The sequence below is a fragment of the Pelodiscus sinensis genome, chromosome 3 (assembly GCF_052426305.1).
Source record: "Pelodiscus sinensis isolate ZL-2025 chromosome 3, ASM5242630v1, whole genome shotgun sequence".
Classification (NCBI taxonomy): domain Eukaryota; kingdom Metazoa; phylum Chordata; order Testudines; family Trionychidae; genus Pelodiscus; species Pelodiscus sinensis.
Window position 1 is genome coordinate 29,907,751 of NC_143054.1, and position 14,179 is coordinate 29,921,929.

A 14,179-nucleotide genomic window follows, 5' to 3' on the forward strand; every position below is an offset into this window, starting at 1 on the left:
GGGGAACAAAGCAGAGCAAAGCCACGGAGCCCGAGGGCAGCAGGACAACCATGGCGCGTCTGGGCTGTCCCGCTGCCCCCGTGCTCCATGGCTTTGCTCCGGACACCTGTGGTACAGCAGCTGGGGTGCTGCCAGTTGGTCCCGTAGCGCCGCTCTGGGCGCTACTGGACCAACCGGGCAGCACCCCAGCTGTTCTGCCCCAGGCGTCCTGATTCAGCCACTGCTGGTCAGATTCAGCAGCGGCTGAATCAGGACGCCTGGGGCAGAGCAGCTTGGGTGCTGCTGGGTTGGTCCAGTAGCGCCGAGGAGCGGCGGCGCTACTGGACCAACCCAGCAGCACCCCAGCTGCTCTGCCCCAGGCGTCCCCAAGTCAGCCGCTGCTGAAACTGACCAGTGGCTGACTACAGGAAGCCCCTGCCCCGGGCTTCCTGGAATCAGCCACTGATCAGTTTCAGCAGCAGCTGACTTGGGGATGCCTGGGGTTCTTAAGTTGAATCTGTATGTAAGTCAGAACTGGCGTCCAGATTCAGCCGCTGTTGAAACTGATCAGTTTCAGCAGCGGCTGAATCTGGACACCAGTTCTGATTTACATACAGATTCAACTTAAGAACAAACCTACAGTCCCTATCTTGTATTTAACCCGGGGACTGCCTGTAGTACGAGGCCATGTCTACACTAGGACATAACTTCAAAATAATTAAATTCAACTTAATAGCTCCGGATTTTACAAAATCAAAATAGCACGTCCCCATTACGGGGAAGCCTCCAAATTAGTTCATGGCAGGCTCAATTAAAGTGGACACTACCTTGACATAGAGCCCCAGGAAGCACTGGAGAGTAATTACTTCACAATAGCAGCACCAGAGTGACCACACTACCATTATTTCAAAATAACTACTGTATTTACAAAATGAGTTATTCCCTGAGAAAAGCATGAGTACAGATTTTGAAACAAGTGGCCTGTTATTTCAAAAACAGGCTTAATAGTGTGGACACTCAGCTTATGAATTGAACCTAAGGGGGGTTATTTCAAAATAAAGCCCTATTGTAGACCAGGGCTAGAGTCAAATACTACTTAACGTGTGTATGACTGACAGAATGTGGTCCCATGGCCTTTCAGTGTCTCTTCTGAAGGAAGCCAGTAAGGGAATCAATTAGTAATGAGAATGTATTTGCAGTGATTTTGTGACATGGACACCTATTCACAAGAAGCTAGACTGAGATAACCAACTCATATGCAAAAGATAGCAAATTTTGTGAGACAATGCTTTTTTAGGCCGGCTCCTGTTCCCCCTTTGCTGCCTCTCTCTGAGGCAGCAAGGTGGGGAGGGGGGGGGGGGAAGAGGGTAGTGACTAGTTGAGTCACTATTGGACTATCCAATAGGCATATCCTAGTAGGATGTGTCATGGCCTGATATTTTTGGGTTATTTTTATATAACTGTCTTTTCTTCTTCATTTCTCATAACATCCATTGTAGGAGATCCCTAACCCTTCCCTGCCCTCTTTCTATGGCAGAAATGACCCAGCTCCCTCTGTGGCCACATAAGAGAGGATGGGAGTTTGCCTATACAGAACATGAAAGTGGTGCAGGGCCAACAGCCACCACGGGCTCAGGGGCAAGGTGTGGAGGAGCTCAGCTCTGCATCCCCAGAAGGGGCAGAGCCTTGGGTGCAAGGGGTGGAGCTGAGGGCAATCAGCTCTTAGGGTTGCCTGGAGTGCAGCACTGCACCTCCAATCCAGGCCTCAGAGCCATGTGGAGCACAGTGTTCTGGCAGCAATTCAAAAGGACCTGGGGCTCTGGCTGCCTCCACTATCAGTAGCAGCAGTGGAAGCAGCCGGGCGCTCTAGGCCCCTTTGAAACACCGGGCCCCGGGGCAATTGTCCTCTTTGTCCCCCTCATTGGAGAGCCTGCGAAAGTGGAGAAAATCAGAAGCAACAGTTGAAGGTACACAGCTGTAAAACTGATGTAAGATCAGATCTGGGCACTATGTTTTTAACTAAATGTTGTGAACTGAATGCAGAGACTCCTTTGAACTTCATTCTTGACTGCATTTGCCACATATTTCCTCTGGAACATCAAAAGAGTTTCTTGACTCCTTTGATTACAGCTCTGTCTACTTAACCACGCTCTCAAACAGCAAGCCTTTTCTGAAAATATACATTTACTTGAACATTGTACTTTATGTAGAGCTTTTTAATTAGCTTTCAGCTAAACTAGTACCCTGAGTTAGTTGCAAAGTATTGTTCTGAGGTTCAGAGCCGTGACAGGGTGCAGAAGTCTTATCCTGGATCCAGCTGTTAACACTCTGCTCAAACTGCTTGTGCTCCTCGTCTAGAAAGGTGGGATTGTCAGAAATAAGGAAGAGCCTCAGAGTTGGGCACTGGGACCTTTGCCAAGTTCACACCTATGGTGTCCATTTTTAGTGTCTGTCAAGTCACTTATTTTAATTACAAAGGTAACCTACAAAATGAACACATTGCTAGCACTGACATTTTATCAGTAATTATTCAGGGATAGCATTGTAGCTACCCAGGACAGGTGCTTCAGACTTCTGAAGTCTGTAAAAACTAGTAATACATAGCTCTTCTATAGCACTTTTCATCAATACATCTCAAACTGCTTTGCAAAGAAGATCAGTGTAATTATCCCCATTTCAAATATAGGGAAACTAAGGCACAGGAGGTGACTTATCGAAAGGTCATCTGATTTTTGGGAAGACTTATGACAAGTTTGCAATGGAGCTTGTATGCTATCAGCAGTGTTAGAACCACACCAACTTCCTTTTAGTCACTAGTTGCCTGCAAAACAGAGATGGCTCATTGGCTGAGAAGTAAATGTGGCTTGTAGAACAGCCCAGTGAATAATCCAGCTCAGCTGCACATTGCTGACACAGGATGTCTTCCTAATTCTAATGTCAAAATAGTGAGTTTTGGAAAATAAAAATGAAGCAAAAGCCATATTGGCACCCATTTACTAATGGATAGCCTGGTGATAAGTCATGAAAAAGTGGATCCCTATTACCAAAAGAAGTTGGGGTGATCAGAATAGGGCCTAAAAAGGAGACTTCCTCAGTCAAAACCAGGCATACTTATGATAGGGCTCCTGGTCATGTGTTTGGTGGTGGCAGGTTAACCCAGCCCTGGGCCTCTGGTGACCTGGAGCTGACTACAGTCAGCTGTTTCAGTGGCCGCTGTTCTGACACTCCCCACCTCACAACTGGTCCAGCCCAGACCCAGAAGTCAAGGAAGTCCTGGAAAGTCACGAAATCTGTGACAGAATCACATCCGTAATATAATCTTTTCTCATTGACTTCAGAAATCTACCCACCATGAGAATGACATCATGGCTCCACTCCTGCAATGCAGCATACAGTCACCCACCGGTCCCTTGGCTTTCACTTTTTACCCGAGGCTCCAGGGTCCTTATCACCGCTCCAGTCGGTATCAGGCCAGAGGGGCTGTTGCGCTCATCTATTAGGTCAGTTCCCACGTCCCCAAATGCTGCTGAAGGCTTGCAGCGCAGGGGGAACCAACGTGACTTTTAAGCACCACGGAACGAGATTTGGGAAGAGCTAACCCATGAGCTATGGCTGTTTATTTGCACCAGGCAGCGCTTACAGAGGCCTCAATCGGTCCAGACCCTATGCACAGCGGCGCACAGCCCGGGGGGGTTGCCCTAAGCGCCGGGGGCACGACCACCCTGGAACGGGCAGTTTGCCGCTACACGGGGGCTCCTCTTCTCCCGGAGCCCCGCAAGGCTGCAGCGCGGCGGGGACTCTTCGCGGGGGCCCGTACCCGCCGCCGAGCCTGCCTCAGCCCCTCCCTCCAGCCCGGCGTGTCTCTCGGGTCGGCCTCAGACTCGTCCCCCCGCCCCGCACCTGTTCCCGCCCACGCCGGGCTCGCCCTACGCTCCCTGGCCCCGGGACAAGATGGCGGCTCCGCCGCACCCACAATGCTCCGCGAGCAGCCGAGCTTCCGGGTGTGGGCCCTAGGGGCGGCGGGCCGGGCCGGGCGCACTGTGGGAGCCGGTGTCCGAGCGCGGCGGCTTCCCGGACCGATGTGAGCGGGAGCCCGGCGGGCGCAAGGAGCCACGCTCGGACCATGAGGCTCCGGCTCGGTGCGCTGGCGCCGGCCCTGCTGCTGTTGCTATGGGGGGCGCCCGCGGTCGGGGCGCTCAAACGCCCATCGCGCCCAGCGGAGCAGCGCCTCGGTAAGGGAGGGGAGTGACCTTGGCTGGGGGAGGGGAGACGTTCTCGCTGCATGGGAGTGGGGGGGCCCGGGTGAGGAGTGACCCCGTCTGGGCTGGGGGGCAGGAGGGGGCGGAATGGGGACTGGAGGGGGCGTGGATAAGTGACACCACTGCCGGGGAGAGGGGAGGAACGGCCGGGGGGGGGGGGCAGAGGAGTGATCATGGTTTGGGGGTGGGTAAGGGGAGGCGTGACCATAGTGTGGGGGGATGAGGGGAGGAGTGGGGTAGAGAGGGAGAGTAGTGGAGTGATCACTAGATGGGGGCAGAGGATAGGAGAGATCATGGCTTGGGAGTGAGGGAGAATTGGGCCAGAGAACACTGCTGGGGCTAGGAGAGGTGTGAGCAATGTATTTTGGACTGTGGTGTGTATGCTCAGCTTGCTGGGGAAAGTGGTCATCCAGGGACTAGGGATGTGAGAGTGTAGATATGTACACGGTTACATGTCCCTATGCTGTTGTGGCTGGCGCCCCACCGAGCACCAGCCTGTCCACTCCTGCTGCTGCCTCTGATACAGAGGCAATAGCCTGGGGGAGAGGGGAATGCAGGTGGTTGTAAATATGTAACTGCTGAAAAATTCAGCAGTTGCACGATTACCTAAATAAATGTATTTTAATATTCCTACCAAGGACTGGCCAAGGAAGAATTGGGCTGGTTCGCAGGATGCTCAGGATTCTGGGGGTCAGTTCCTGGTTCTGCCACTGACTCTGTGGTGTTATTAATCATGTGTGTTATGGTAACTTTTATGATAGGGGTGCAGAATCTTTTTTGAGTTGTGGGACCCTTGATTGAGAAGGAGAAAGACACTTCCTACATTCTCCTCATACATCAGCGCCTGAGGGGGGCCAGGCTAGTAGATTTAGTGAGAGACAGCCCCATAGGGGACAGAAGGAGGGCTGGAGCACTAGTGCAGGCTTCCTGATATTGGGGAGAGGGAGCCCTGAGCCTCAGGGGCTGGATCCAGGCAAACCGGGGACAAATGTACAGAGAGAAAATTCCTGCCTCCTGTTTTGGTGGTGTGTCTTTTCCAAAACAAATGCTTAAATTCAAAACTCAGTTTATTGTATTTAAACAAAATACCAATTTTCCACCATATTAGACTTGTGTTTAAACAAAACAAAACTTTGGGACCTTTCTTCATGACAGCAATTCTTTAACCAGCACTGTAAATAGTCAGTGGAGGACTATCAAGGATTGTTATAGCTGACAATTTAAACTGCCATCTGGGGAAATTATTCATTAATGAAGCATCCATGAAAGTGAATGTCTCCTCTGCGTTGAGAGGAATTAGTTCACACACACCTCTTGCTATCACAATAGCCTCTGTGCTGCTTCATATCTGTTACTAATGCCTATTTTAATGGGTGGGTATGCAATAGAGAAGGTGCTTATACGGCCCTCATTGCTAAGTAAAGAAGCGAGGTGAGTTCTTCCTTGCTAACCCATCAGGCAGGGAAGAGCGATTATCACTCTTTTTGAGCAAGACAACATACAGAGCAAGATAAATTGAGTGATCTGAGCAAAGCTCCTTTGTGAAAAGAGATTGAAAAGCTTGGAATTGTTTACTGCAGAAAGGAGACAAGATGAATTTAAAATGATTGGTGTGAGAAAAGTAGATTAGGAGCTCCTATCTCATAACAAGGGGATATTACAAGACACCAAAAGGTGGTATATTCAGAACTGGAAAGGGAAATGCTTCACGCAACATTTTATTGGACTGAAATCTGTATCACAGGAAAGTATTGTTACTTTGTTCAAGTTGTAAACAGGTTTTGTATATTTCTGGGGATATCAAGAATATTCATAGTTGTTTTAAATAACTTCAGCATAATATTCCGTAAGGGGTCGGGACCCACAGTTTGAGAAACACGACTGCAGCATTTTGTCGGTAGAGGAAATGCAAATCATAGAATCATAGGACTGGAAGGGACCTCAAGAGGTCATCGAGTCCAGCTCCCGCCCTCAAGGCAGGACCAAGCTCCGTCTACACCATCCCTGACAGATGTCTATCTAACCTGTTCTTAAATATCTCCAGAGAGGGAGATTCCACCACCTCCCTTGGCAATTTATTCCAATATTTGACCACCCTGACAGTTAGGAATTTTTTCCTAATGTCCAATCTAAACCTCCCCTGCTGCACTTTAAGCCCATTACTCCTTGTCCTGTCCTCAGAAACCAAGAGGAACAATTTTTCTCCTTCCTCCTTGTGACACCCTTTTAGATATTTGAAAACCGCTATCATGTCCCCCCTTAATCTTCTTTTTTCCAAACTAAACAAGCCCAGTTCATGAAGCCTGGCTTCATAGGTCATGTTCTCTAGACCTTTAATCATTCTTGTCGCTCTTCTCTGTACCTTTTCCAATTTCTCCACATCTTTCTTGAAATGTGGCGCCCAGAACTGGACACAGTACTCCAGCTGAGGCCTAACTAGTGCAGAGTAGAGCGGCAGAATGACTTCACGAGTTTTGCTTACAACACACCTGTTGATACAACCTAGAATCATATTTGCTTTTTTTGCAACAGCATCACACTGTTGACTCATATTCAACTTGTGGTCCACTATGACCCCTAGATCCGTTTCCGCCATGCTCCTTCCTAGACAGTCGCTTCCCATCTTGTATGTATGGAACTGATTGTTCCTTCCTAAATGGAGCACTTTGCATTTCTCTTTATTAAACTTCATCCTGTTTACCTCTGACCATTTCTCTAACTTGCTAAGGTCATTTTGAATTATGTCCCTATCCTCCAAAGAAGTTGCAACCCCACCCAGTTTGGTATCATCTGCAAACTTAATAAGCGTACTCTCTATCCCAATATCTACATCATTGATGAAGATATTGAACAGTACGGGTCCCAAAACAGACCCTTGCGGAACTCCACTTGTTATCCCTTTCCAGCAGGATTTAGCACCGTTAACAACAACTCTCTGACTACGGTTATCCAGCCAATTATGCACCCACCTTATCGTGGCCCTATCTAAGTTATATTTGCCTAGTTTATCAATAAGAATATCATACAAGACCGTATCTCATGCCTTACTAAAGTCTAGGTATATGACATCAACCGCTTCTCCCTTATCCACAAGGCTCGTTATCCTATCAAAGAAAGCTATCAGATTAGTTTGGCATGACTTGTTCTTCACAAACCCATGCTGGCTATTGCCTATCACTTTATTACCTTCCAAGTGTTTGCATATGATTTCCTTAATTACCTGCTCCATTATCTTCCCTGGGACAGACGTTAAACTGACCGGTCTTTAGTTTCCTGGGTTGTTCTTATTTCCCTTTTTATAGATGGGTACTATATTGCCCTTTTCCTGTTTTCTGGAATCTCCCCTGTCTTCCATGATTTTTCAAAGATCATAGCTAACGGCTCAGATATCTCCTCTATCAGCTCCTTGAGTATCCTGGGATGCATTTCATCAGGACCTGGTGACTTGCTGACATCTAACTTTCCTAAGTGATTTTTTAACTTGTTCTTTGTGTATCCTATCTTCTAAACTTACCCTCTCTCTGCTTGTATTCACTACGTTAGCATGAAGCACTCATTAGCATGTGTCTCGCTCTCATTTGCATAGTGTCTTCCGATCTGTCTTGCGGAAGAGGTTTTTGCGGGAAAAAAACGCAGTGTAGATGGGGCCAAAAAAGGAGGTATACAGGATCTTGTGCAAAAGGTTTTTTTGTGCAAAATGACCCCATCTACTCTGCGTTTTTTCCGTAAAAACCCCTTCCTCAAAACAGATCGGAAGAGACTATGCAAATGAAAGAGCGAGAAATGCAAATGAGTGCTTCATTTGCATTTCCTCTGCCGACAAAATGCTACAGTGTAGATATAGCCTCAGTTATTTAGTACATCTTCACTTAGTTTGGAGGTGCTTCATAGGAAAATGGGGTGGGGACAAGGAGGGCTTGCATTTAAGATGTTTCTCTCTAAGATGTTCAAGTGTATTAGTTTGCTCTCAAATCTCCTTGGCTTTTACTTGAGCACCAGCAAATAAAAGCTGGTAGCAGGTAATAATTGTAGAGTTTCTGAAGGTATGCCAAAAAACTAGCACAATCATGTGACGATTTTTCAGCATCTGCACAGTAACCAAATCCAATGTATGCAACCCCTGAGGCGCATACACAGCTTGGGTATTTGTTTTGTAGCAGTCAAGCTTGAACTCCTTGCCTGTTTACCTCATCATAGGAATGACCTCTGCAGTTGTCAAGCTTTTCTGAAGGCATATCTACACTACACAGCTTTTAGCAACAAGACTGTGTCCTCACAGACTTGTTGCTAAAATTCAGCTTGTGTGACTGCTGTTTGTTGGCACTTTTGCCAACACGATACTTCCAGTCCTAGCAAAATGTTCCCTCTAGTCTTTTTCGTCCATGTTTAGATTTTATCCATCCATGTGCTGAATACATGCTTCTGTGTGCACTGAGGCATGTGTGAATGTGGACCACCAGTTAAAAAAAAAAAAAAAAACTATTTGTATGTCTCTGCTAATCAGTTAGATGGCACTTGAATCTCTCCTGAGCGGCTGTACAAATGCACAGCTTATTGGCAAACTGGTTAACTCGTTACATCCCCAATAAGGACAGTCTGCAGATGTGCACATATGGTTAATAACCTGCCCTTTGGGAGGTCCCCCTGCCTGTATTGGTGCAGGGGTCTGATTTCAGGGGGAAATAAGGTGGAAAGCATCTTGTCATCCCCAGAATGGTAAAAGTAGAAGAGCGGGTAATCTAAAGTGAGGTATGGGGAAAAACAATATTTTATCACTTTTCACATGGAAGCTAATAATAGGCCAATAAATGCTTGTATAGTATGGTAGAGTGAATGGAATTCACTTGTACAGTGTCTAGGGCTGACATGTCAGAGCCTTCAGGAAGAGCTTTTTCAGTTGCTGAAGGCCTGGCCTGACAGCCCTTAAGTGAAGAGAACATAAGAACATAAGAACGGCCGTACTGGGTCAGACCAAAGATCCATCTAGCCCAGTATCCTGTCTACCGACAGTGGCCAGCACCAGGTGCCCCAGAGAGGGTGGACTGAAGACAATGATCAAGCGATTTGTCTCCTGCCATCCCTCTCCAGCCTCTGACACACAGAGGCCAAGGACACCATTTTATCCCCTGGCTAATAGCCTTTTATGGACCTAACCTCCATGAATTTATCCAGCTTCTCTTTAAACTCTATTATAGTCCTAGCCTTCACAGCCTCCTCGGGCAAGGAGTTCCACAGGTTGACAACACACTGTGTGAAGAAGAACTTCCTTTTATTAGTTTTAAACCTGCTACCCATTAATTTCATTTGGTGTCCTCTAGTTCTTCTATTATGGGAACTAATAAATAACTTTTCTTTATCAGCCCTCTCCACACCACTCATGATTTTATAGACCTCTATCATATCCCCCCTCAGTCTCTTCTTTTCTAAACTGAAAAGTCCCAGTCTCTTTAGCCTCTCCTCATAGAGAGAGAGACGACAATGGAGGATATGTTTGCCGACCTTACAATAGCATCTGAGCAGAGGGCTCTGAAGACAGAAAAATGAAGAGAGGATATTCTCTATATGAGAGAAAGAAAGGAGGTCAGTGGGCAGTCAAAGGAATGCATTGATAGGGAAAGGGACCTTCAAGAAACAGATGCTGGATGTAATGCAGTAGCAGACCAACTTTCTAGAGAATGGTGCTATGCTTTCCACATGCCTGGCACATCAACTTAACCGTGTCCTGCAGCCTGTCAGAACGTAGGATATGAGGACATGCTTTCATTCTACTGAGTGCAAAGAACAGGTCCTTCCCACACTTCCATAAGTACATCAAAACAAAACGAGATCAGCTACACACTCACATTTTTGTGACCACTTCTGCACTTTGGGCCTGATTGCTTCATTTCCATTGCCTTTAACTTCGGAATGCATTTATTAATTGAATACTTCTTTCATTAATTACAGCTTTGCTGAAAGATTTTGTTGAGATAGAGTTCACCCTAATAAAATTACCACACAAAATGTATTCACTTCATTCATTTCCTTGGTTGCATTACATTAATTTTCCTCTACTGTATCCTGACCTCAAAATATAAGCACAGTGTTTTCCTGACCAGATAGGTCATTTTACAGATGCATCCTTTCTGGCTGTGTATAAAATTCAGCAAGTCTCTTTACCTCTGCCTCCTGGACTTTGGTGGGTCATTTTCTCCTTTGCTCCCACAGATGTTTTTCATACCAGCAAACAGCTATCACATGAGATGGATGCTTTTTCCTTCAGTTTTCCAAATGTACATAATCCACTGTGCTGCAGCTATCTCAGCAGAGGACTGAGGATACTGCTGCCATTAATAGCTGACAGAAACAGTGATTCCTCCAACTTTGCTGCTGCTATGGAATTTATCTTGTGTGTGTAGGAAGCCAAAAACCCAGTGGTTTTTTTTTTTTTGTGATGGTACGGCCCATACTGTCACCTATTTTCCCAGAACACAGAAAAGGAAAGGCATTTCCCTGGTGCATACCAGTACCTGTTTTCTTGGGGTGGCTCAGCTTCTCACGGAAGCCTGCTCGGGATGTGCAGCATTTTTTTTCTGGCTCCCAGCACAGCCACTCCTCCCCCCACCCTTTCTTCAACTATTTTTTTTTTTTGCTCAACTAACCCTCCCCCCCCCCCGTTTTTCTTTCCCCTCTCTCCCCCCCAACAACTTTGCCCCGGAATACTGGCACCTTTTTTCTTACATAAAAAGCACTGCTAAAAGCTATGACCTATCTTCGGGAAAGAGCTGCAGGAGTTAGACAACTGTAAACTTCCGTCTCAGATGTGAACCTCTTATTAAACGTTAAAATCCAGATTTATACCAGGTGTCACTTTTTAATGCAGTTTATCAAGAATGACTGTGGCCCAATAATTTAACATCAAACATTTTATTTCAGCATGAGGTTGATGTAAGGGAGCTGTGTACCCTTTGTTGTCTGAAAAGATGTGTTGATTTACAGATTGTGTATCTGAGTTTGTTGCCCTCCATCTTCCCCCCCCAAGAAAGCGCTGGAAACATCACCCAGTAAAATCTCAAGCAACTGCTCTGTAATACAGAGCTTGATTTTTGACTGAATTTTGACTGGACAGTTCCACATCTTACTGCTTCTGTAAAACACACTTATTGCACTCACAAGGTATTCATTGTGTCCATCTCTTTCTTCTCTTCCCCACCCCGATCACCCTTTGTGCCACTTCCTGTCCTCTCTTGTTCCAGGGATTCCATTGCCCTTCCCACCATGCTAGGAGCACTATGCCTTCTTCCTTTGCGTCTCCTACAACTTAAGGTGGTATAGTGTTGGTCGGGGTGTGAAGAGATGTGATCCTTAACCCGCATAACTGTGCTGGAAGATACTCCTAATGTGAATGTTGTACCCAATTTGGGCTTTATGACTTACTAGAAAATGTACCTGGCATGCTTGGTTGTTACTTCAATTAATTTTTGTTTTTCTTCATTTAAATTATTGGTCCGTGGTGGTGTTGAGGGTGAAGGGTTCAGAATGCAGGCTTCCCCAAGGTGAGAGAGGACTACCCCAGCCCCCTTTCATTACATCAGTTTGGGGCCAGGTGAGAAGTGCCTCTCCACGGTTGCTGCAGTTCCAGTAGGCACAGCAAGGAGAGAGGTGCATGTCCTCTGACTGTGGCAGGTCCAGGTTCATCTGCTCTCTCTGCTCCCCAGTAAGATGAGGAATGGAGCAAATTATGCATTTCCTCCCGTTCCCTGAGGAAAGAGAGGAACTAGCAATGTTCCCGTATGAATTGGGAGCAGGGAGCTGCAGCCTCATCACTCTCTCTGGGTGCCTGGGGCATGGAAGGCTCAGGGCTGGGGTTTTCCAGAAGAGGGGGATGCCTCCTATCTGCTCCTTTCACCTGCCGCTAGTGGTGACTCTCTTCTGTATGGTTTTATGAATCCCTGTACGAAGTAGGGGAGGGAGGCTCCAGGCGCCCTCACTTGTGCACAACCAAACTTGCTTTAAGTTATGATAAGCAGAAGCTGTATACCAAAGTTGATGGTCCTAGCTCTTGCTGTTTAGGAGGAATTCTTGTCTAGACAGACACAAATTCTCTTAAGTATATAGTAGATATTGCTCCAGAGAAGAAAAAAGGAACTGGAATAAGCTATAATGCCAAAAGTCCAGTTTTGCTGATATTGGTTGCATCCACATGTGGGTGCTTTGCTATATTATTACTCTACATATAAATATGGCTGTGGTTTCATTCTCTTACAACTTGTCAATATTTTTAAACAGTATTAGAAGAATGGGCAGAGCTACAAGCCTGTACGCAGGAATTTCTGGGTGTGTATGCTTTTTTGGTAAATGTGGACCTAGAGTCTGAGTGCACCCCCCTGTGATCCTCCAAGGAAGCATGACCTGGCCAGTGGGGGGGGAGAGGGGGAAGAAGGAGAGGGGAAGACAGGAGCTGCATGTTGCCCAAGCCTCCCTCCCGCATGCTCCAGCTGGCCAGGGGAAGGTTGGGGCATGGGAGGGGAGGCTCGGTCAGTGCACCACTCCTGCCTTTTCCTGGCTGGAGCATGCTTACTTGGGGGACCATGGGATGGGTGCACTTGCACGCTCCGCACCCTCCCCCGCCCCCCCATCTCCGCATATGGGCCTGAGCTAAAAGGAGTATTAGGCTGAAATATGTTAATGGCTGCTTTTGTTGATCTGTAGACCGTTTCTAAGGTGGCTGAAGCTGATGGCTTGGTTCAGAGGATTAGTCCACCATTTCTACCTTTTCTTCACCAAATATCAATAGGATTCTGCCAGTTGAAGCCTAAAACATTTCCAAAAATTTTTGAATTGACTGGTTGCTGTGTTCAGAAATTATTGTATTGTATCCAAACAGAAAATTAACAGCAAGTTGATTGTAGAGCCTTATAGCCTTGTCCAGTTAGTGGTTGATACCTATCTGGGTTCTGACCTAGCCAAAATTCCTTTGTGGTAGACCACAACGTATTCTACTCTGTATTAACTCATTATTGATGCCATTAATTCTGGATCTTGGAACAGGAATATTATTGACTGTATGACCAGGAGATCACTGGGACCTATGACAGTCTATTGGCTCTTTTGGAATCCAGGGCTTATCCCAGGCGCACTTGTTCATGGAGGGTAATGTTACCTAAGGATGTTAAATTGTGGTTAATTGACTAGTCTAGTAGTCGATGGAATTCCATCAACTACTCGAGTAGTCGATAGGCACTTCCGCATTCCTTCCCACTGGGGCTCTTGTACATTTCAAAGGAGGAATGCAGAACACCATGTGCAGCCCAGGGCCAGCAGAAAGTCCCATGTGGACATGTCTGCTTTGAAATGTACAAGAGTCCCCAGCAGGGACTCTTTGCATTTCAAAGCCATGGAGCCCAGGGCCAGGGGGGACTCAGTTGGCTGCTGACCTCAGGCTCCATGCTGTGCTGACTCCCTAGCTGACCCCAGGTTCTGCAGCACAGCTCCTTTGAAATGCTGAGATGGCATTTCAAAGGGAAAGCGCCGCATAGCTGTGCATTGCTTCCCCTTTGAAACGCTGAAGCAGCATTCAAAGGGGCAGCGCCGTGGAGCCCAGGGGCAGCTGGGGACTCCCCAGCTGATCCTAGGCTCTGCGCAGCATTTCAGCAGAACCCAGGATCCAGTGCTGCCTTTTTTTATTTTTTAAATACACACAAAAAAGTGCCGATAGTAGGGTTGCCAGATGGTTTTGTTGAGGGGAGGGGGGAAAAAGAAAAAGGCTTGGTAGGTTGGGGCTGAAATACAATTGCAGCCCCTTTAATTGTCGTGTCCTGAGCAGACTTTTGTCTGGCATGGCATGAGTGCACCTAGGGATGGCTGGGGGCTGTGCCAGAGAAAAACGGCAAGTGCTCCCAAAAAAAGGTGACGGTACACCATATCGGTGCATACTGTCACACAAAAACCACTTCCAGGAT

The 14,179-nt window shown here is 47.0% G+C and overlaps 1 protein-coding gene across 1 annotated transcript in view; it reads left to right on the forward strand.

Annotated features, from left to right (window-relative positions):
* Positions 1–3,953: 3,953 nt before the first annotated feature.
* The window catches only part of ADAM17 (ADAM metallopeptidase domain 17), a 70,934-nt gene continuing 60,708 nt past the window's right edge, over positions 3,954–14,179 (forward strand). Inside the window, exon 1 of the mRNA XM_075923516.2 lies at positions 3,954–4,211. Coding sequence (XP_075779631.2) covers positions 4,103–4,211 — 109 coding nt within the window. The 5' untranslated portion in view covers positions 3,954–4,102. The remainder of the gene's footprint in view (positions 4,212–14,179) is intronic.